This window comes from Pseudophryne corroboree, chromosome 5 (assembly GCF_028390025.1).
Source record: "Pseudophryne corroboree isolate aPseCor3 chromosome 5, aPseCor3.hap2, whole genome shotgun sequence".
NCBI classification, from domain to species: domain Eukaryota; kingdom Metazoa; phylum Chordata; class Amphibia; order Anura; family Myobatrachidae; genus Pseudophryne; species Pseudophryne corroboree.
In genome coordinates, this window is record NC_086448.1 from 499,948,988 (window position 1) to 499,974,401 (window position 25,414).

Sequence of the window (25,414 nt, forward strand, 5' to 3'; positions counted from 1 at the left end):
CAATACACGTGGGTCTTTCAGGTATGGATTCTCAACCAGCAATATCTTAGTAATAGGCCCTACACACTGGGCGATAAAAGTCAAAGATATGAACGATCTCGTTCATTAATGAATGAGATACCATTCATATCTTTGAGTGTGAAGGCTCCAGCGATGAACGATGCGCGGCCCCGCGCTCGTTCATCGCTGGTGCTCCGTCAGCTGTGCATGCAGGCCAATATGCACGATCTCGTCCATATTTGCCTGCACTTCTATGGAACCGTGTGACGGGGGAGTGAAGAAACTTCACTCCCCCGTCACTGCCCCCCTGCTGCTGGGTCGCCCGTTGGCCGTGTCCGACATCGGGCAGCTCAGCGGCGGATCGTTAAATGTGTAGGGCCCTTAAGGTGTATATCGCTGCCTGTTTCGTGTCTGCTAGTTGGTGTATAGTCTCCCCATTCCCTTTGGTCTCACCTCAGTTCTTCAGCTCTCTAACTTCCCTGTGTGTTCCCTTGGACCTACTGTATATTGTGTTATGCTGTTTGCTGAACTTTGTCATTTGCACACAAAAAATAATAAAGTGTTGTTTATTAAAAAAAAAAAACATGAAAAGGAAGGAAGAACTTATTCACTGACTTCCTCTGGAGTGACCCAAATAGTGTTGTACTGTGCTCAAGAGATCCCCTCGTAACTTCGAACTTTTTTTTAGAGAACAGCGGGATGCAAAGGTGTGCAACGTCCACAGACTCAAAAATACACCCTGTTATAATAATAGCGAAAGGTGTTTCCACAAGGTATTATATTTGCATTTCACTTTATTTCTTAAAAGGCTTTGTTTTCACGTGCATTTTATTGTGGTCAAGATCACACTAAAAGGAGGTAAAAGATTTATACTGTACTGATTTCTGGATTTCCATCACATAAACATGCAATTGCAACAACAGTGTGTACAACAACATAATATAATCCTACTAGAAATTTGCTTTAATACTGTCTGTTAATTATTCATCAGGAATTAAATATTTTCCAGTCAGATAGCAATATACTGTATTTCTCCTACCAGGAAGATAATGAACCTGATTTATCTATGTAATTATCTGGCATGGGACCTAACACCAGACAGGTATAGAAGTGGCAAGGAGTTAACAGCGCTCATATTTAACACTTAGGGGGAGATTTGTAAAACCTTATAGCTAACATTTATTAAGTACATTCTATAAAATGATAGCTAGAACTTGATTGGATGCTGTGGCCAACACCTCCACTTGTCCCACTAATAGACCTTTTCCTAGTGACAGTGGGGCAGATGTACTATAGCGGAACTTATTGTACAACTATAGCTCTTACTGCTTTGCCTCTTAGAGAGGTGAAGGAAGAAGCTGTACCGCCAAGATGTATTAATATCTTGGCTGCTATAGTGGGAGAGAGAAAACTAACCCCTCAGATGAACCCTGCAAAAGACACATCACACCAGCTGTGTCTTGCCTCCCGTCCGACCCCAATGCGAATGCACAATATCTAGCAAATGTTGCGAGTTCTTCCATGTGCAGGCGGCCCACAAGCAGACGCCACAGGTTAGTACAAACACTGGCAGGTAATCCCTACCAATATGTGAAAAAATTATAAGAAAAAAAGGGCACTTATTGTTTTTTAATACATCTGAATGTATTGGCGACAGCGAACCGTTAGATGTTTGCAGACTCCATAGAGCAGTGGATCCTAAACCTTTTTGAGTTAAGGAACCCTAGCGCAGGCATGTCCAAACTGCGGCCCTCCAGCTGTTGTGAAACTACATATCCCAGCATGCCCTGACACAGTTTTACTGTCAGAGAATGCTAAAGCAACCGCTGGAGGGCCGAAGTTTGGACATGCCTGCCCTAGTGTATAAGAATTCTTTTCACGGCACCCCGAGGCCAAAAGTTTTTTATTGAGAGATTTTACATTGTGTTTATATGTCACCCTTAGGTTCAATTGTGTGTTGAGGGACAAGATTTGTCCACGTAGTTTATGATTGGCAGCCACTAGCACTGGTTTTGCCTATTACATTGACCATAACTATTTTGAATTCGTCCTAGACCCCCAACCGAGGGCACCCTTGCATGTGTCCCAAGGCACCCCAGGGTGCCTAGGCACACAGTTTGAGATCCACTGCCGTAGAGAAAAAGTGACTTTTTTCTATATTATCTGCTTTCATACATGCTGAAATTGGTTGTTTCAAATAGCGCTGGTTATAGTGCATTTGTCTCTTACCACCTCTTCTTTCATCTCCCCCAATGTTCTTTGGCAAAACAATGACTTTCTCAGTGGACAATAAACAATCTTGCTATTGGTGTTTTATTCATGTTTAATGTCCTATTTTATTTCTTCTTTTCATTTTGAAATCATTAAAGTTAGACTAGAAATATATAATTCCTTATTATATTAAAAGCATACAAAAATTTTCTGAAAAATATAAATAAATGAAATGTTACCATGAACATGTGATCTACTGAAGAATTTTACTAAGCTTTGCATTCAGCTGTTACTTCCATTAGGCGTATCATTTGCAGTGGAGAATAAGATGGAAAGAAAACTTTACATGTATTTTTCATTCCCTGGAGATAATATTAATGAGATAATACCCAGGGTGTTTCCTGAACAAGATGGCTGCCTTGCATTTGCACAACAAAGTCATGCACTTCATATATTCATAATTGTATGCAGCTTTTCCCAGCTGTACATAGAAAATATATATCAATATAAATTCAAATTATATTGGCAGTTTAGCAGCATAATTTACAAATCTTTAGCTGTATAAAATGTAACAAAATAAAGAATACTCTGATATGGAAATCATTGAAGGATAAATAACTCTTGCAAGTTATCATACACTGATATGAGCAAGCCACCAAGATCCCAGTCCCTCACAAATGTCGTAAACATGGGCTACAGCCTTGGACAGAGAGAGCAGGGCAAGTGAGAGACTGTTAAACATCTGCTAATGGCAAGTATGCACTGCAACGTCAGTAAAAGTACTGAAACATAGAGAGACTAATAATCCTCTTCCCAGAGTATTTATTACATATTAATATCATCTGCAACATAATGTGAATGAGCTACATATATAGAAACTAGTAGGATAACTATGACCTTTATGTTACCACAACATGACTCCAATAATCAAAGGCAGACCCTGCTTACACACAGGTTTATCATTCCGCCTGAACCATCTATACAAATTTAATCATGATATTTTCTGGGGAGCTAAATATAAGTTATGCAGTTTCGCTTTGCATGGAGTATAGCTATATTTAACCCAACAGCTTGACCTCCAACCTATGACAAGTAATGCAGATGGTGGTACATTTTTTAGGCCTGATTCAGTGTTAGCATAAATGCATTTGCACGCCATAAATAAGCATATATTGCGCCCTTGGCTTCTTGTGCTTGGCCAGGTGGCTCTGGAGAGACAACTTGCAGATGCAGTACAAGAAGAACGTTGGGATGCGTCTATTTTGAGTCACATAGATCTTGATATATATTAGTTACAAGACATAAAATATTCCAAGGACTACACAAACAAGCTGCTGCTAGTTCTGGAAAAGATGATGATGATGAATGTCCCAACAATGGGATGGACACACCTATATGCTAAATTTAAGGGTGCACACATTTTATGATGCATGCAACTCAAACTATGGATATGGAAATGCAAGTGTGCAGATGCATCTTTGCCATATACAATACATCCAGGCATCTTTATATACAAAGCTAAACCAGGCCCATAGTGTTGCTATGGCAGAGCTGTGGTGCCACTTATCTGTGTTGTGGTTACATTTCAGGTACATACTTACATCTGAACACAGTATGTGAGATCTATAGAAAAATGCAATCAAAATGATTACCAACCATACCAAGCTTTCTACATTTACCATAGCAAACAAATAAAACTAGAACACATTGATCTGAGTTTAGAACAGTGTTTCCATATCTTCTAAACTCAACACTCTTTTCACAATATTGAAAATAATTAAACAAAAGTTACAATAAAACACAAATGTAATACACATAATGAATTCTTGGGACAATCAAAAGCAACATAAACATTGAGATGCACACTGGTAGGAACTGGAAGCAGCATTTCTTCTACACAGCTAAAACAAGGTCCATTACATTTCTAGTTTGTTATGCTTACAATGCCAACACCATGACAACATTAGTACATGCATGGTAGGGGCTGTGTGGTACGTATAGATATAGTGCTGTCTTCACTACTGCATGCCACTGGTTATCTGTTACCAGGACCTCAGAAACAATGCAACCTTTGGCTACTACAGTATATTGTACATAGATAGCATGCACATATATTGAATCCACAGCCCCTGATTTACCTGTGGTTACCATTAGTAAAAAAAAGATACAAGAACATTTTAAGTGGTGATCAGTCGTGCACCAACTCATCGGTGTTGTTTCATTATTTCTTCAACCAAATGGATCTTATAACAGGTTACAGAATAAAAGGTTGGTCGTTAACATGTTGTTCTTAAAATTTTCTATAGCTAAGAACAGAAAATATATAATCAGTATACTCCATAAACTACTGATTTCCTAGTATTATGCCTAGCAATAATTTTAATGTAGAAGATTAATTCACCCAAGTACATGGACTTAATGATTTAGTTCCTCTTCCAAGACCTTATTGCTTTTTTACATTTTTGGTTAATTTTCTACCATACGTGACTACATTCCATGTGTGTTAAAGATGGAGTTAGGCTGAAATATAGTTACCGAGGGCTAAAGTCATCTTTAGTAAGACCTTAGTCTTTCATAAATGAAAGCTATTTAGACCCTAAGACTAAGAAGAGCATAACTAAAGACTTAACAAAAATATGTTTCTTTTTCTTAAAAAAATATATATGTACACTAGTTTTGGAAATAAAAATAGTATGCTTCAGAGTAAAATAAGTAAGGGCTTCTATTAGGATAAGACTCTAACAGGGGCTCCATATTAGTGGAATCAGTAGTTATTGTCCAATTTGTAACCATTGCAGTACAAAGAGGACAACCATTATCCACATGAATATATCCCTTGAGCTCATCCAGTCTGTCCCATTGCACAATTGTTTTTCTACATGCTACAAATATGAGAACAGAAGACATTGGGGTTTTTTTTTTATTAACAATTAAGATTTAACAAATTTCCGTTCTAGTGCAGAATGTCTCTGTCCCAATCCTTGGAAATTACATACAGTCTGCTTTCAGAATCCGTATACTGTATGGGAACTGTGGAGCAAATATATAATTTATTTTAAGATATCTATAATGTTCAAGGCTTACATACTTCAGGATCTACAGACATAATGCCTTGTATAAGCCCATTAATGTACTGCAGTGTACCATAGTATATAGGAAACACACAAATTTCACTACTGGAAACATCATTAAAGGGACACGATCATGTAAATATATGGTACTTAACATTAAAGAAATTACATTTCTTTGTTTCTTTGATTTGAAAACATTGCAGTTTCCATTATCTGCAAAAAAACATGCTTAGAAGCTAGTTCTCATCTTTTACACCCATTCCCTCATCCAGCCTACGCCTACCTGAGCTATAAACAACACTGCAACTTAATTAGCGATAACTTAGTACCTACTGTTTGCAGCTCAGTAAAAAGTGACAAGCCACATTGAGAACATCTGGAGTGAAAGTGTGGGGATAGTTTTTGCAGTACAAATTTTGACTTTTGCAAAATATTTTCTAACATAAAACAACTAAGAGCAATTTGTACTTATTTAAACTATATACAAATATAAATCATGCACATTTGTATGATCGTGCCCCTATAACAAATAAAGTGCACTACTCTACGTGTAGCTAACCACTTAATGTCAGAGCTCCTTTTTTAGAATAGAAACTACACTTATTATAGGTCTGTATTAGTATATATTGCATTTCAATTACAACATTCAGTTAATCAGCAACCCAAAACTTTATGTAACTGTGGATACTGCTCATGTAACCAAGCAGTTACAAAGCAAAATGTACTGACTCTTAAAATATAATTTTCAGTGAGCAATGCAGCCATAGCTTTGTTTTGCTGCCAGATCAGTTTTGCTTGGCTAAAAAAGGACATAACCTAGCTACTTTCACAGCAATTCTGCAGCTCAGCCAGTAGATGCTGGGGCCTGTTAGTTTGGAAGGCACACACAGTGCAATAGTGCATACTTGGTGAGTTCTGAGACCACCCCTCCGGGAGTCTGCCACGGTGCCATAATGATGCGCAAAGCCTTCTGGGATAGTAGGCAAGTACACAAAAGTGGCTATCTTCTAACTGTAATTATCAACTTTATACCTCCCAAACATGCTGATTTCAGCTACACAGTCCTGATGTTAGGACTGTTCCACCATTGGAACGTTCATCCTGATATGTGGGGGTGATTGGAAGGTATTCCCCTGACGCATGCAGTGAAGACAGGTGTCTCCACTACAGTATGTGCAACAATAAAGTGGGGTTTCTGTAGTTAGGGCGACTGCCAACACCTCAGAAGTGCTAAGGACACTCTCCGGTGGTGTAATAACGTTCACTAATACACAGACATGTCCCTTGCATGCCACAGCTTCACCCCTTTGTCCCAATGTAGGGTCACTAATGTTGGGACGTTTGCCAACTTGCCCAATAATGATCCTAGTGATTTAGATGGGAGATTCCTACTCATGTTCCCACCATATTGAAATTACTAAAAGCAATTGGAAATTCTAATCACACAGGCAGCATAATGCCGCAAAAAGATGACAGTAGTGGCAGGAAAAAAAAAGGTTGCAGAACTAATTAAGAAAACAAATGTTTTAAAATGATTTTTTTAAGTAATCCTGGTTCTATTCATGGCTGCCATAATCCATGCTGTAGAAAGCAATATTCCTTTAAGATATGTCTGATGCCATTTTTACCTTGTTATGTGAATTAAAAATCAATTGTAAACAATTTTAGAGTTCAAAGTAGCCTTAATTTAGATCCTTTCATATAGTAATAATACACTGACATTAGTTAAATAAAATGACAATTTAAAAATATATGGCATTTTTATGTTATTCCCAAAATAATGCGGCAACCAAACATACTGTAGATGGCGGTGATGAGCAAATTGGGGGAAATAAAAGAGCTAAAGGACTAAAGCAATGACATATTTAACGCTACATGTAAATTGTTTGGATGGTGAGGCTTAACTTGAAATGCAAATAACTTTAATAAATAAATCTTCCATAAAAAGAAAACATTTCTAGAGGAAAGAAACAAAACCTCCTTTGGCAGTAATAGCTGATTTGACAGTTGGTCCATTGGTCATACACACCACGCTGTCCTTTTATGTTTTAATTGAGTGACTATGTCATATAACACAAAAAGAATCACTTGTGTCCCAAATAGGCTCCTAAAGTGATGCATGCTCCAACGACGGCAATACTTAGGATGGTCTTGATGGAGAACCACGTGGGGTCAAATGGTGGCTGGACACTGCTACCATAGAGCTCGACAAAAGCCTCCTGAAAAAGAAACATCAGACAAGGAATTTACAACAAGCACAAGAAAAGTACAGTATGAATAAATGAAAGCATTCACAAAGAACACGCTTAAATCAGCATGTTAGAGAAATTTTACCCAAAATATTTCAGCCTAGTGCAAATGTAATAGGTTGCACAGTGACTCAAATGACACCAAGTGTAAGTAAAACTACATACAATAATGTTATAGTGATCTTTACGGGTGGTCTTCAGTTTGCTGGCTGTCTGGATTCCGCCGCACAGTATACCGAAGCCGGAATCCCGACAGCCGGCATACCGACACCTTTTCTCCCTCTTGGGGTCCACCACCCCCCTGGAGGGAGAATAGATAGCGTGGCGCGTGTAGCGCGCCACCGTGCCCGCAGCATGGCGAGTGCATTGAGCCCGCAAGGGGCTCATTTGCGCTCGCCCAGCTGTCGGTATGCCGGCGGTCGGTATGCCGGCGCCGGTATGCTGGCCGCCGGGAGCCCGGCCACCCTACTACACCCATCTTTACAGCATTCTAAATATACTGTCGTAAAATCAAACTCATGGGAAAGATTATTTGGGCAAAATTGACCAGAATACCTATAGATACAACATACAATAACCATTGGGACATTGTAGCACTCTATAGTCTGTAACTGTTTTCAAGAAAATAAAGAAACTAAAAAAGAACTGTAATCTAGGTTATTTTGTCAACTGTTGACATGTTGAATCATGTTGACATGATTGTTGACATGGTTACTGTTGACCATCTAACCGGATAGCGTTTGAATACCCCTGCTGTTTGTAGTGCCTCTAGGACGCCATGATTCAAGAAAGTTTGGGAACCACTTGTTTAGACTATGAGATTACTGGTCTGGCATCATAGTACGATGCACCAAAAATGTGACTAATTACTCCTGTGTTGGCAAGTTCTTCTTTGATAAAATCATGAAACTGTACACATGTATTTAGATTTTCATTCTAAATTAGGTTCATGCAACTAGTATGTATATGTAGAAGAACACTAACAGAATTCATAATTGAAAGTAAAATGTTTTAAGCCATACATATAGTTTCTTGCACACAGGAAAGCAAATATAGTTTATATTTGGGTTATAACTTACAATTGTAATATATCTACCTAAAGAATCTCAGGAAAAAATAAAACTACTGTAGTGTATCAACTCATGTTTATATGAAAACATTTTAATCAGTGTTGGTTAGCGTTAAACATTAGCCTCTGTTACAGTTTCAGAATTTGGTTAATGAACATGTGTGTTCTGCTTTGAGGATTTTAGCACTCTATTCATTTATTTTTCCAATTTAGCTTTTCATTCATTAGTACTGAATATTTTGGGAAATCAGGTCATGAACGCATGACATGAATGCAGTGCCCCATCTACTGTGGGATTGGTAGGTTCTATGTAGACCGTAGTTAGGGCCCACAAACTGACATTTAGGGGGTCAATCCAATTAGACACAATTTATTCATGGGTGCGAATAAGTGCAGCTATATGCTGCAATTATGGTACTGCTGGATTTATGGATTTTCGTTCGCAACCCCATATGCATCTGAAAATCCATGAATCAGGGGCGAGGGGGGTGAGTTCCAATGCTGTTGCTGGCATTTACACACACCCTCACGTACAGGGGTGAGTTACTTAGATTGAGCCCATAGTGACATTGAACAGAACATTTGGCAGTGACTTGCTACTGGAAAATCACTACATAGGTCCAGACTATGAACTTTAGACCTCATTTAGGTCCGGTTGTTGCTGTAGTGCATGCCGCAAATAAGTACCGATGTTCGTTACTTTGCGCATGCGCAGGATTCATTCTGCATGTGTGCGAATGGGTGCTGCAATGTAGAACGCAGTCTGGCATCAGACTGTCAGTGATTGACAGCATGATGCCATTTTGCGGTCGGAGAGGGGGTGGCGATGGCCTCCATTTGTGAAAACGGAGGCGTGTATCCACCGTTTTAGGGGAAGGAAAGAGATCAGTGATCTCTGTTGTTGGAAACAGATTTCATGACTTCTGCAACCGGTGGCTTGCACTTCAACATGTGTGCCACAAGCCGCCCAATGGTGTTGCAGTGATTTCATGTTGCGTCCTAGGATGCAGGTCAGATCACTACTGCAGCAGAAGGTGTCTACTTGTAATAGATGCTTCCTGCTGCATTAACATACAGGGCTATCAGGAAGCTGCAGCCACTCCAACCACATCTGAATGAAGCCCTATATTCTAAGGAGACAGGAAGAGATATGCTGCTTTCTCAGGAGGTGCAATGCTCTTAGTTTGATGTGTGTGGACCCCCATGGGGTTTTTTTTATATCGTTTTGGTTCTAATTTATCATTGTGTTTTGGTTTTGCAAAACCACCCTCAAGTGTTTTAGTTCAGATTCAGTATTTGACTTGGTTTAAACTCAATAAAAAAATCGATATTCTTTGATAAGATCGATAAAAATGTATAAAAACGGCTAAAACCATGACCTGTTTACATGCAATGCAAACCCAGAGTTCGGTTTCTAAATCTGAGTTCCAAACTGACAACAGACCCAAGCCGGGACTCGGTTCCACTCAGAACCCCAAAGCTATCCCAAACTGGGACTCAATTTGACTTGAAACCCCTAAGTTCAGGTTGTTTGTATTTCAGGAAAACCGCACCACACATCTCTAGCTCCAAGCTATACTTTGGGGTACAATACGCACCTATTACATAACAAATACACAGTTTTCTTCAAAGTGAACGTGAGCTTTGTAGAATATTTAGCTGTACATAAATATAATATATGTATATTAAATAAAATGTAATATATATGTGTGGAAACCTGTAGATATGTGTGTATAAAGGGAAAACAAATAAGAGTGCTTTTGTTAACATTAAGTGTCCATGTCTTGTGAATGAAAATGTTGGGAGTAAAAGTGCTAAAGATGGCTCTGGTTAGACATCTGTGCTCCAAGTCATCCCACACAAGGGTCAGTGAAACAGATGACTGAGCACAGTGCATCGACAGTGCCAACAGCACACATGACTACGATGCCTGTTTACTGGCACCAAAGACAGAATCAAGAAAACCGCTGCTATATTACTAAAATAGGATTCTATGGCCTGTCCTTCATAATAAATTGTATTTAACAATTAACTTGCACTTACATACATCTAATTAAAAGCAGTGCCGGATTATGCCTTGGGGGGGGGGGGGGGGGGGCGGGGCACTGAAGACAGGGGGGCCCTATTGCTGTGCTCGCTGCGAGGCCAGGTACGGGCATATGTGTGACCACGCCCTTTATGCAAATAACATGTTGTTTTTCCAGAACTGGAGGGCTTGACTGTGAACTTCAGCCAGGGGCTAATCCAGAGGAAGGGGGGGGGGGGGGGGGCAGTGATCAGCCTCCCTGCACCACTACAGGCACAGACCAGCCGGCACACAGTTGCGTGTGCTGGCTGGAGCACAATGCTGCTTCTGTTCTGACAGGAAACGGGGAAGAGGTGGTGCGGGAGTCAGTGACGGACTCGGGCATGGGTAACTAGTACCCGCTCTCGTCAGCATCTCCCTCCCCCCTAATCTCAGGCAGCACAGGGACTGATTCTGTAATCTCCAGCCTCCGCTGCTGCTAGGAGAGCTGGTGGTGGAGGATGGAGAGGGGAGACAACCGCATCAGAGCTGGAGCAGAGCTGCTCTGGCCGGGGGCCCCCTAAAACTGGGGGGGGGGGGGGGGCCTGGGGTACTTACAACCTGGCCCCCCCCCCCCCCCCTTAATCCAGCTCTGATTAAGAGTGACATTTGCAACTGTATGTGGCCAATGAAAAATGTTTGTCCTTCATAAATTGCAAAATACTGGACATGCACCAAATATCAAAAGTCTGACAAATGTGTTACATCAAATACAGTTTCAGTCTCCAATGTGCAAAATGCTTGGGATCAAAAGTACAGTATTTGGGATTTTTCCATATCTTGAAATATTCACATACTATTATGAGATATGGTGAAGTTGGTATAATAAATTGTGGCAATAGATTTTCTATCACTGCTTTACAGAATCAGTGCCTATGTATGTTTAACACTTGCACTTTCACACCCTCTACTGGTAATGCTGGAACTCTGTATTGCCAAAGCTGGGTGGCTGGTGCTGAAAATGGGTGGAATCCTGGTGCTCTATTTAACAAGAGCTGTCTGCAATATCGCACCCTTCTATTGGCACAATTTATAATTATATACAATGTGGACAAAATTAAAGTTTCCCTATTATAGGCTGTCTTAAGGTCTAACAAATAGGTGTACCTAGTTTTCTAGGTATGGGGAGAAGAAGTTTTTGAAAATATACCTAATTTCAGCTTGCTGTCTAATATATCCCTGACCTTGACTTGTGGCACTGTTATGATAGTCAGCGTCATTCACTTCATATGGGAGTAGTCAAAATGTTTATGCTCATGGGTGTATACTGTATATGTACAGTATATACAGTATGTGCACATATACTGTATACAGTGTAGGTACAGTGTAAATTATAGTGTCCCCGCAAGGGCGTTTCATATACACACACATACACAGTATATGCATACACAGGTAAAGTACATGGAATCACTCGGGTAAAGTTGCTACATCAAATGTGATCCATTTTAGTGCTTAGTGTACATTGATCTAATCTTATTTTTTTGAGTATTTCTGTTGAATGTGCTTCAATAATAGAAAAAAAACAAAAAGACATACAACATTCTATAACAAGCATCATTCTATTAAGGTGTGTACACACCTTAACAAGTAACTGTCAAAATGTTGAAAACATCGGGCAAAAATAAATGACTAAAATAAGCAATATAAAAGGATGAAATAAACAGGACTGTTATAGAGCATGGGAAATAAGAAAGCATTATATAGAAAGTACTTAGGAATACAATAATAAATTAAAATACAACAGAATCTACATTAAATAGGTGAAATGAAGAAGTGCAGAAATATAATAAAAAGAGGAGGCAGTAGAGTCACCCATTAAATGTATCAGGAGGAGACTATGGACCCTATTCAGGATGGATTGCAACTCACAATCCAACTGCAACAAATCCGAAGATGCTGCAGGTGCATGCACACTTGCACAGGGCCGTGATGTGTCCGCAATTTCAGCATGGTCGCACAGGAGGGGTGGGGGGGGGGGGGGGTAGCATGCTGGGCGGCCTTGCCCTGCTATGCGCAAGGCCGCCCAGCAGTGCCGTAACTAGGCATTTTAGCGCTGTGTGCAAGAAACGACATTGGCGCCCCCCCCCCCCCCCGCCATGTAAGACAGGGGCAGTGCGCGTCGTAGGCGCGTGAAAAATATATAGGGGCGTGGCTTTATCGGGAAGGGACGTGGCCACAAAATAATAGCAATTCATACTACAGTGCACAGTAGTCTCCATTATTCAAATTACGCTGCACAGTAGCGCCACTACACCAGGTAGAGCCCCTTTTATACATTACAGCAGACAGCGTCCCCCTTTTTACACATTACAGCAGACAGTCCCCCTTTTTACACATTACAGCAGACAGTCCCCCTTTTTACACATTGCGGCAGCCAGTCCCCTTTTTACACATTGCGGCAGCCAGGCCCCCTTTTTACATATTACGGCAGATGGTGTACCCCTTTTTACACATTACGGCAGACAGCGTCCCCTTTTTTACACATTACGGCAGATGGTGTCCCCCTTTATACACATTGCAGCAGCCAGCGTCCCCCTATTTACATATTGCGACAGCCAGTCCGCCTTTTTACACATTGCGGCAGCCAGTCCCCCTTTTTACACATTGCGGTAGCCAGTCCCCTTTTTACACATTGCGGTAGACAGAGTCCCCTTTTTACACATTGCGGCAGCCAGGCCCCCTTTTTACACATTACGGTAGCCAGTCCCCTTTTCACACATTGCGGCAGCCAGGCCCCCTTTTTACATATTACAGTAGATGGTGTACCCCTTTTTACACATTGCGGCAGCCGGTCCCCCATTTTACACATTACGGTAGCCAGGCCCCCTTTTTACACATTATGGCAGACGGTGTCCCCCTGAGAGAGAGAGAAAGAGAGAGAGAGAGAGAGATACTTACCATCTCCCCGCTGGCAGTCAGGCTCCTCGTGCAGCTCCCTCGGTGCAGGCAGGTGAGAAGGAGAAGGAGGGAGGGGGACTGGAGCTGCAGCAGCGCTATTTCATTGGTAGTAAGCGCCGCTGCAGCTGTCCCCTCTTCTTCCGTATTTGCTGCCTGGCGCTGCTGTGGATGCTGGGATGGAGAAACCACATCCCAGCATCCACAGCAGCGCCGGGCAGGCAATACGGGAGAGGAGGCTGCTGCAGCAGCGCTTACTACCACTGAAATAGCGCTGCTGCGGCTCCAGTCCCCCTCCCTCCCTCTTCTCCGCTGCCCGGCGCTGCTCTCTTCTCCCTCCACAGCGCGGCGCACAGCACAGAACAGGCGGCATGTAATGAGTCAATTTGACTCATTACATGCCGCTGGCCGTGCGCCCTCTGGGCAACTGCGCTGTGTGCCAAGCCCACTTGGCACACACGTAGTTACGACCCTGCCGCCCAGCATGTAGCCATTATCTGCACAGAGAAAATACAGATTTATTTTTCATAAGATTCCTCACATATCCTGTGCTCTTCCAATATAGGGCCTGATTCAGAGTTGTACGCTACTGCACAGCCACAGAGGCTCAGAAATGGGGCTCCGGCCAGTATTAATATCACTAATACTGCCACTGGGCTCCGTTACCGTGCCTCTGCAAAACATTCCCATAGGAGCACTGCTCAAACACTGTGTGATGTCATGAGGTCACACAGACTTGCCCCGCACTCCCAGAGTCCCACTGTCTGCAGTGCATCAGAGGGCCACACCTCAGGGCTTCCCTGGATTGATGCTGTCAAAATGCTGGTGCTGAGGAGAATAATAAGCCTCCTTCTCTGCCCCGTCCCACCTCTGATGCTGCCCTTCTCAGTGCTGTAAATGCCGGGACGACAGGCCAATCTCCGTCCGCTGTTTGTTAAATATGTAAGGTTTGCAGGCTGAAACTATTTCAAAGGGCCCTAGGTCTCCTTGCTTAGATTCTCGCCCTCCTTAGGGCTCCTTCTTTGAGGTACAAAGGTAAAGATTTTTGCACAACACTTAAGGTCACAGGGAGAGCTGTTGGTACCCTTTATACCGCAGCTTTGCCCGCGTGGAAATCTTAACATATTTTTATTGTGCCCATCTTCAAGTTTAAGTTCATTAGACCTTCTCACCCCCAGCTGATGGGGGCTGAACTTGGACTGAAACGGCATTGGGAGTGTCTCTATTCATCTCAGCGACCCCGAAAACTATGGATTTTTACATGTCGCCCGCTTCCTACCTCCACTCCTAGGGGTGCTAAGGGTGTCTTACCCCCATAGTATTTTTTCCACATTGTAAATCATATGTGTACCTATATATATATATATATATATATATATACTGTGTGGAAATCTTAACGCAATAAGACTATTTTCATTGCACCCATCTTCAAGTTTAAGTTCACTACCCCTTCTCACCGCCCATGCTGATGGGGGCTGAACTTGATTCTATGACCATAATGTTTATTCCTCAATGTAAAGTGGCTGAAAAAAATGTCTTGTAATGTATTAGAATTCGGAATACAAAAAAATCAATTCCCTAGACAAGAGAACATTTTGTATCCTCCTGTTTAACAGACTATCCCCTAAAGACATTTGTTTATGTAAAGACCAGAATGTATGGAATAAAGAATTTCATTTTTATGTTAGAATTTAAATATAATTAGTAGAATAATATAGTGTAATCAATGTATAGTCGTTTTATCAAAAACTATTGTAAGAAAATTTTCAGATTCTGTCACTTACATATTACAAACAAACAACAATCTCTAATTTTCAGGGGAATCACCAAGTGATGAAGTCTGGATCATGGCAGTCAGACTACCGAAAGCGTAATCCTGACTATCAGAATCTCAAAGGATCCCAATGGCAAGTACTGGGGTTAGGTTACGGGTATACACTAGGGGGAGGGGTAGGGTTAGTCTGCAGACAGGGGGAAGGTTAGAATTAGGCTGCAATGGTGGGGGATTAGGGTTAGGGTGCAGGGGCGGAGGGGTCAGGGTTAGACTGCAGAAAAGATGGTTACAGTTAGGCTGCGGGAGGGGACGGTTAAGGCTAGGCTGCGGGTGGGATGGGTTAGGGGTAGGGCTAAAATACTTATCCGTCTGTATATAGTACATACTATGGCCTATATTTACTAATAATTCGAGTTTGACCGATTTGTGTTTTTTTTTCTAAGTCCCAACACGGGAATTCACTAAGCACAAATCTCAGCAGTGTTTGGGCTATTCGTAATGGTTTTCAAGGCTAAGTTCAGAAATACGAATGAATAGACCATCGGTCAAATGCGGCTGTTATTTCATACAACACGGGTATTCACTATTAATTCGTATTTGGGTGTTAGTCTCTGAATGCTCAAGTGCGGGTCTGTTTTTTTTTGCGATGCGTTAAAAAAAGCAGCAAAAAAATAGACCTGCTTTTTCCTGGCGAGTTTGGATAAGCATGCATGGATCAGTGAGATCTGTGCATGGTTATCTATGGGAAAGGGTCGTTTAGTGTAAAAACTTTAAAAAAAAATTGAGTGGGGTCCCCCCTCCTAAGCACAACCAGCCTCAGGCTCTTTGAGCCGGTCCTGGTTGCAAAAATATGGGGGAAAAATTGACTGGGTATCCCCCATATTTTAACAACCAGCACCGGGCTCTGCGCCTGGTCCTGGTGCCAAAAATACAGGGGACAAAAAGCGTAGGGGTCCCCCGTATTTTTAACACCAACACCGGGCTCCACTAGTCAGAGAGATAATGCCACAGCCGGGGGACACTTTTATATAGGTCCCTGCGGCCCTGGCATTAAATCACTAACTAGTCACCCCTGGCCGGGGTACCCTGGAGGAGTGGGGACCCCTTAAATCAAGGGGTCCCCCCTCCAGCCACCCAAGGGCCAGGGGTGAAGCCCGAAGCTGTTCCCCCCATCCAAGGGCTGCGGATGGGGGGCTGATAGCCATGTGTAAAAATAAGAATATTGTTTTTTGTAGCAGTACTACAAGTCCCAGCAAGCCTCCCCCGCAAGCTGTCACTTGGAGAACCACAAGTACCAGCATGCGGTGGAAAAACGGGCCCGCTGGTACCTGTAGTACTACTACAAAAAAAATACCCCAAAAAAACAGAACTCACACACCTTGAAAGTAAAACTTTATTACATACATGCACACCTACATTCACACATACTTACCTATGTTCACACGTGGCTCGGTCCACTTCTCCAAGTAGAATCCATGGGGTACCTGAAAATAAAATTATACTCACATAATCCAGTGTAGATCGGTCCTCTTCTGAGCTTGTAATCCACGTACTTGGCAAAAAAACAAACCGAAAAACCCGAACCCGTTTACACATGGGACCCCTTTCCCCGACTGCCGAGACCCCCGTGACTCCTGTCACAGAGGGTCCCTTCTGCCAATGAGGGAGCGCTACGTCGTGGCACTCTCCTGATTGTCTGTGCGCTAAATGACCGTATCAGGATTCAAAAAGTTGCAGTAAAATGTACCCGATACCATTCGAGTTCAAACACCCTTAAAAACGGCTAAAACACGAATATTAGTAAATATACCCCTATGTGTGTATTAACTGGTTAGAAACCACTAGAGGATGCAACATTCTAAACCGCTGAATGTAATGAACAGATTTGTTATTTTACACGGTGGAAAAGGCACTAGCAAGGCCAGCCAGTGCAACGGCAGAACAGGAAGCCAGTGAAAAGCTCTGAGAAACAGGCACTGATGTTAAAGTCACACAGTATATGTTGAAGCATGGCTGTGTACACAGATGATTTCATTAATACAATGTGCTGAGCATATGGATATCATTTAGCATACTAACAAAAGGGAAAGGAAACACAAGAATGACTAAAGGCCCATACACACTGGGTGATTTTGAGCTCAAAGTAGCTCACTTTTGGCATTTTGAGCTACTTTGAGCTCAAACTCGTCCAGTGTGTTTGGCCGGGCGATAAGCGGTGAGCTGTATGCTGGGCTCTGCTCTGTGGTATCCATCCAAGTGGCTGTGCGGAAGTGCTATCACTGTGTCCATAAGAGGCCATGCTGCTGTCACTGTGTCCACCTGAGGGGCTGTGCTGCTGTCACTGTCCATCCATAAGCTGTGTCCCATCCCCTTAGTCTAATTCCAGCACAGTGATGCTGCACTGACTCCGCAAGCTTCACCCACTTATTTGTCAGCAATAAAGTTGTATTTGTTTGTACTACACCCCAGTATGCTGTACTCCAGTTTGCATGCATAAAGGCAGTCTCACTCCACACAGTGTGAGCTTAGCTGCCAGTTAAAAAATGGATAAGATCAGTTTAGAGAACAGCAGGAGCAGCAATCAAATACTATTGCTGCAGCTGCTGCAACCAGTCAAGATGACGATACTAGTCATTCAACGTCATCTAAAGCTGATGCTCAAGTGCATAGATTGTTTAAAATATCAGGGCATCTGAAATAAAAAAAATCTATATTTTATAGGGGTAAAGACAAAAAATAAAACACCTTTATTAAAGGGAAAATTTAGTGCAGAAAAAGAAAAACAAAATTGGCAACAAGCCATTCACCACATGCAGTGGCAAGGAAATGCCCAGGCCTTGGCCTTTGTTTATGAGTGGTGGTTCTGAAACTGTCAGTGAGGCATCGTCTTCTGTCTCTCATGATGGTGAAAGACCTTTTCCCTCAGTGTCTAGAAGAGGTGTAAAAAAATAAAAAACCACTGAGGTAGTAGAACAAACTGTGTGTTCAGAACCGTCACACATCCACAAGTAAAGTCTAGGGGTGCCCACGTTAGCTATATGTGAGTCTGACATTTCTCACGCGGTCCTCAAAGAGAACCTCTTTTGTCTTCTTCCACCATTTCTGCACCATCTGCACATGTGGGGAGCAGTACAAGTAAAGATGGTGATGATCACATAATAGACATTGAGGATGCTTGTGTGGAAGCAGAACAGGATGAGGGGGATATGTGTGTACTACTATCTGACACTGAGGATGTTGATGATGTTGTTTGTGTAAGTCAGACAACAGTCACTGCAGTTCTTGCCCATAAATAAAAAGAAAGCCATTGTGATGCCTGTGCATAAGACCAAAAAGCCACCTCTTGGGTGTTGAATTATTTTTACCCAAATCCTGACAACATTTGTAAAGGCATTTGCTCCATTTGTGAAGTTAGTAAAGGTAGGGACTTTAGCCATCTAGGCACCTCCTCCATGTTACGTCATTTGTGGTGAGTTCATGAAATTTATTGTATAAGATTATAATGTAATTAACAACCTTATCATCAACCTCCTCCTTAGTGATCAGAGGTAGTCCTTCAAAAAAACTGTTTTTTGGGGGCCCAAACAAACCAAGCACTTCAGCCACAAAAGTGTCAGTCCTTATCGCTGAAGTGCTTGGTCTCTTAAACTGTGCATGTCCTTTTTAATATCCAACATAAGCGTGGATGGGAGAGCCCAAAGACAGTTCTGTCTTGCACAACTTTTCATTTCTGCCACTACTGTGTGGCAATGGGGGTCATTCCGCCCCGTTCGCACGCTGCTGGTTGTCGCAGCGGTGCGAATGGGTCGGGACTGCACCTGTGCAATGTGCACGCGCATCGTTGCCCAGCAACAGCCGTCGCCGGGCAACGACCAGAAGCGGATACTCACCATTTTCTGGGAGTGGTGAGTCCAACGCAAGCGTGTGATCAACTCGGAATGACCCCCAATGTGTTATAGATGTGCTATAAACTGCTGTGTGTTTATGCCACTGCTCTGTCACTTAATAACCAGCCAGCTCCGTGCAGCCTTTGGCCTAAAGCAGATGAAAACATTATTGTGAGCTGTGAGGTAGTTAAAATTGACTGGAAATGAGTGGAAATTAATGCTATTGAGGTTAATAATACTGTAGGACCAAAAAAAAGGCCGAAATTATGGCCCTCATTCCGAGTTGTTCGCTCGGTATTTTTCATCGCATCGCAGTGAAAATCCGCTTAGTACGCATGCGCAATGTTCGCACTGCGACTGCGCCAAGTAACTTTACTATGAAGAAAGTATTTTTACTCACGGCTTTTTCTTCGCTCCGGCGATCGTAATGTGATTGACAGGAAATGGGTGTTACTGGGCGGAAACACGGCGTTTCAGGGGCGTGTGGCTGAAAACGCTACCGTTTCCGGAAAAAACGCAGGAGTGGCCGGAGAAACGGTGGGAGTGCCTGGGCGAACGCTGGGTGTGTTTGTGACGTCAACCAGGAACGACAAGCACTGAAATGATCGCACAGGCAGAGTAAGTCTGGAGCTACTCTGAAACTGCTAAGTAGTTAGTAATCGCAATATTGCGAATACATCGGTCGCAATTTTAAGAAGCTAAGATTCACTCCCAGTAGGCGGCGGCTTAGCGTGTGTAACTCTGCTAAATTCGCCTTGCGACCGATCAACTCGGAATGAGGGCCAATGTGATTTTACCTTTTTTTTGTAAAGTTTTGGAGAAAATCCAAAACCAAAGCCAGACGAAGAGTTAGAACCAAAACCAAAATTAGCAAAAATGGTCCAGCGCACATCTCTAACAATAATGTGGTAACGCTGTGGTTGTCTGGTGGACACACAGTATAATTGATAAGTTGAGCATTCAACTACTGTAAGTTTACATTCTTAGAACCAGGTATGTTTACATTTGTAAGCACACAGTACTGTTTTGAGCTGACATTGTGTTAAATAGATGTGGTTAGCTCTATGCACTGTTAGTGAAAAGAATGGTATTCATTGATTATTAAAAAAAGGGGAAATGTGTCTTCCTGCACTTGTGAAAGTTGTGTGTGGGTGGTAGGCTGGGCTAGGATGAGGAAGTTAGGGCTTCCTTTCTATACCTGAGTAGTACAGCTGGTAAGAAGAGTCATTACTTCCCCTCTGACACTGGACAGGATATCCTCGTGGTAAGAATGTGCTGACTGCAGCAATGCAAGGACTTTGCACACAATATGGGAATTCCTCACTATATACTAACTAAACTGTGCAGTAACTGATACTCATCTCAGGTGACAGAGGTGGACACTGCTATGACTAAGTAATAATAAGCATGACTACCACTAAATATAAAGATGGATTACGTAATATTTCTGTGAGCTGTAATCCAGGTGTACAGTATCTTATTACAAGGTATGAACATATTACTCACTTTGAAAACTATATATAATAAATTATCATTCAGAGTATGTTCACAATATCATTAAGTTTTATTAACAAAAAATAGTTATAGAAACTTTTGGTGTGGTCATTTCTTCATAACCACAAAAGGCATATACGCAAATTCTAAATCATAACAGACAATGGGGGTCATTCCGAGTTGATAGCTCGCTAGCAGTTTTTAGCAGCCGTGCAAACACTATGCCGCCGCCCACTGGGAGTGTATTTTAGCTTAGCAGAAGTGCGAACGTTTTTATCGAAGAGCGCCTGCAAAAAAAATTTGTGTAGCTTCAGAGTAGCTCCAAACCTACTCAGCGCTTGCGATCACTTCAGACTATTTAGTTCGGGATTTGACGTCACACACCCGCCCAGCCACGCCTGCGTTTTCCCTGGCACGCCTGCATTTTTCCGAACACTCCCTGAAAACGGTCAGTTGCCACCCAGAAACGCCCACTTCATGTCAATCACTCTGCGGCAACCAGTGCGACTGAAATGCATCGCTAGACCCTGTGCAAAACTGCATCGTTCGTTGTGCCCGTACGTCGCACGTGCGCATTGTGCCGCATACGCATGCGCAGAACTGCCGTTTTTTAGCCTGATCGCTGCGCTGTGAACAAATGCAGCTAGCGATCCACTCGGAATGACCACCAATATCATATAATCACTGAAGCATCATATGAACAAGACATATCAAAATCATTCAACTTCACAATCTATCTATCTATCTATCTATCTATCTATCTATCTATCTATCTATCTATCTATCTATCTATCTATCTATCAAGGAGACTAATAGATAGATAGATAGATAGATAGATAGATAGATAGATAGATAGATAGATAGATAGATAGATAGATAAATAGATAGGCAGGCCATTCCAGGGATCGGGATCAGTGGATTTTGTGCCTCCAATCTTGCAGAAAACATCTGCCGGGCGGTTGCTTACTTCTGGCGCTTCCGCGCATGTCCATAGCCCCTCTCTTATGTATTAAGTGTCTGCCACACCTCTTAGAGTGTAATCTCATGTGGGCATGGCCAGCCATACTGTCTGTTTCATGTCAGTGGGCCTAATTCAGAGTTGTACACTACTGCAATTGCAGTTACAATTTTCTTACTCTACGCAACCGCTAATGTTAGCAAGTGAAGCTGCCGCCCAGAAATGAAAAGACGCCCACCAGAGCAAACACAACTCATTCGCAGTTTGCACCCACATACGCAGCCCATACACAAGAACGTTAAACATCAACTAATAGAGTAGGTGTATGGCTCCGTAGACTAGACATGGCAGTAGTTAGTTGCCATATTTTTGTATGCAGGAGCTTGCAACTAACATTACACACACGCCTCGTAAAAGACCATGACACGCCTGCGTTTAAACAACTGCTCCCCGCTAACACCATGTTACCACCCCCAAACGGTCACATCCTGTCAATCACTTTTCAACTGGATCCTCATTGAGAATGCAATCGCAAAGATACCTAAGCACGTGAGCAGCGCGATCGCATTGCGTGTTCAGTCTGCTGATAATCGCTCAATTGCGAAAACATTGGCATAGCATACAAATCTGAATTAGGCGGTATGTTTGTCATTATTGTCATGATCAGCTACATATTCAGTGATGCGTAATATGTCAGTGCGTTATAAATAAAGGATCATAATAACAATAACCTCTGTTTCTGAGAGTGTGGTACTGAAGGTTGACCACACTTAGGTCGACAGTGTCTAGTTCGACCACTATTGGTCGACAGTAACTAGGTCGACAGGGATTCTAGGTCGACAGGGTCTCTAGGTCAGCATGGTCTAGGTCGACAGGTCAAAAGGTCAACATGAGTTTTTTCATCTTTTTTGGTGTCATTTTTGCCATACAGTGACCGGGAACCCCAATTAGTGCACTGCGTCCCCTCGCTCCAGAAAAGGTTACCGTTCCCTATCATAGTCCACATGGATCGTAAAGTTCAAAAGTTAAAAAAAAAGAAAAAAATGTCGACCTTTTGACTGTCGACCTAGAAACCCTGTCGACCTAGTTACTGTTGACCAATAGTGGTTGACCTTGTCGACATAGAGACCGGATACTGTTTGTGAAATGGGGAAAATGCTGATGCCAAATGCTCACTAAAGCAAACATTTCAATTGCCAGTTTTGAAAACCTTGGTCATCTCTGCTCAGGAGCTGCAAATTATATATATAAATATTTCACTTTTACAATTGTGATATTGTCTGCCTACATAGAAACTATTAAAATACTTTACAACTGAATTCATCGCCCGCACATAATATTTATTTTAAAATTAGAAAAGAGATGACATTTATAATAAAACAATTGGTACTTATTGACTGCAGCTTCTACATATGTGTCCTCTCTCTTCGTTGCTGCCAGTGGCGCAACTACCGTGGGTGCAGCTGCTATGGGGCCCAGGCTGCTTTGAGGGTCCTCTGCTCCAAGACATGGAATGCCTCCAAGGCCCCAGTATCTCCCTTTCACACCCCACTAAGAACGACCACCAATAGCATAAAAAGGTGGCGTGTCCTTGCCAAAATGGGTGTGGCCTTGCAGTAAAAGACTACCTTACACCCCAGTTTTTGACACCCCCAGACCTCGGCCACCACAGGAAAGAAAAAGGTCACCATATAATTCCGCACACAGTAATGCCCCTTGCACCATATTATGCCCCAGACCGTAATGGCCCTTGCATCATATTATGCCCTGCACAGTAATGCCTCTGCACCATAATAAGCCATACACAATAATGCCCCTGACACTTTATTATGCCCCACACAGTACTGCCCACAGTACTGCTCAGGACAACTTATTATGCCCCACAGTATTGGTACCTTTCAGCTCATTGTCAAGGGGTATAACGCTGTGGGCTACCTCCCGTTTGCCTCACTGCAGCATCTTCCCGGTGGCTCCTGCACTTCTGGGTATCGGAGTTTTTTCCCTGACAGATGTTAAAGGTCCAGTAGAACTTTCCAAGAAAACACCCCCTCTCTCTCCCTCTCTCTCTTCTTGCTCCTCTCTTTTGCTCTCTCTCCCCTCCCCCCCCCCCCAAACCCATTTTGTCTCTCACTCCCCTCCCTCACTCATTCTCTCTCTCCTGCTCTCCTAAAGGCCATTGTAATGACAATGACAAAATCAGGGGGGTGCGGGGGGGCTTTCAAGATTTTGCTATTTGGCCCACGAAGTTCTAGTTATACCCATGGTCGCTGCAGTCATGTTAAACAGTCCTTCTAGTCGTGCCTAGTCCACGTTGCAGTTCTGCCATAGTATGACAATAGTATTCTCAAGGAGAGTGACACACAAGAAAACAGACAATGAGGGGTTGGGCTGAAAAGGAAAACACTGCCTAGTTTCCACTATATATATGTCTTCCTGTGCCTGTAGGGATGCTGGCTGCTCTGCCTTGAATGTATTATTAGGCACAGTTCTTCTCCCTCTTGGGGGTCCACGACCCTCCTGGAGGGAGAATAGATAGCGTGGCTCATTTCCGCTCGCCCAGCTGTCGGTATGCCGGCGGTCGGGATTCCGGCACCGGTATCCTGGTCGCCGGGAGCCTGACCGCCGGCATAACATACTACACCCGTTTTAAGGACTAGTCACAGAGCATTGAAATGATTTTAAGAGCGCTCATTTACTAGGTAATCCTGTCACTTTACTTGATTTCATTCAATTCAGTATGCAAATGCACGACTGTGTGGAAGAGCACTTCATTCCCCATATTTTGTTGGGCAGATGGTGACACAGTAGGAGCCAAACTACAGGTTTTAAAGTAATTTTAACACAATCCCTGTTTTTCCGGTGTATAATTTTGTCTCCACAACTGTCTGCTTGACAAGTTCATAGGCAAACAGAGCATGTCATAATAAACATTGGACTCACCATTTGCATTACAATACTCTATGACACAAAATTGTGCTGACATGCAATATTACATACTTTTCAGATATAGCACAAACAGGCATTACAGTAAATGTGGAGCCTTATTCAGTATGGATCATCAGCCCAGTGCGCACGCGCAGGAGCTATATTGCGCATGCACACACATGGAACGCCTTATGCAAACGCCTCTGCCTGCCTGACGTTGGAAACGGGGGGGGGGGGGTGTTTGGAGTGGCCACGTGACATCACATGCACCGCTGCGACACAAACAATAGCCAATCTGAGCCAGTCTTTGCAGCCAGGCTGCAGAGGCAAGGGGGCATCCACAATTCGCATACTGAGAGGCCTCCAGCATGTGATCACAAACAGTTGCAGTTTTGCTATAAGGTCCATTGGACGGATTATGCATTGGCATGGCATTTTACATGTGGTGACTACCAAGTGCTTGCATATGTGGTTGGGGAGGGAGTAAATAGAGACTCACGATTTATCCCAATGTATTAAAGAAAAATGCAAGTGGCACCATAGAAAACTGATACGTCTTTTAACAGCAAGTACAATTCTACTGGGCATGGGGTTATTGTTTCAAGTGGTTCCACGCTATCATCACATCCTCTGTTTTTCAACATCTGACCATTAGGACATTGCAGCTGAAAGGGGAAATGGCAGGTCTGTTACCTGAAATCACGACTGTCTCCCACGTAAACTGATACAAGTGGAGGTATGTTTATACAAACGTTACAAATACCGCTAGAAGCTCTGTATATTATTGGTGTAATGTGACAAGATGACCAATATTAT

At 42.7% G+C, this 25,414-nt stretch overlaps 1 protein-coding gene across 1 annotated transcript in view; it reads right to left on the bottom strand.

Moving 5' to 3' along the window:
• Positions 1 to 572: 572 nt before the first annotated feature.
• BCL2 (BCL2 apoptosis regulator) overlaps positions 573 to 25,414 on the bottom strand; it is a 257,216-nt gene continuing 232,374 nt past the window's right edge. The window contains exon 3 of the mRNA XM_063923016.1: positions 573 to 7,501. Within this exon, the coding sequence (XP_063779086.1) occupies positions 7,367 to 7,501 (135 nt within the window). The 3' untranslated portion in view covers positions 573 to 7,366. The remainder of the gene's footprint in view (positions 7,502 to 25,414) is intronic.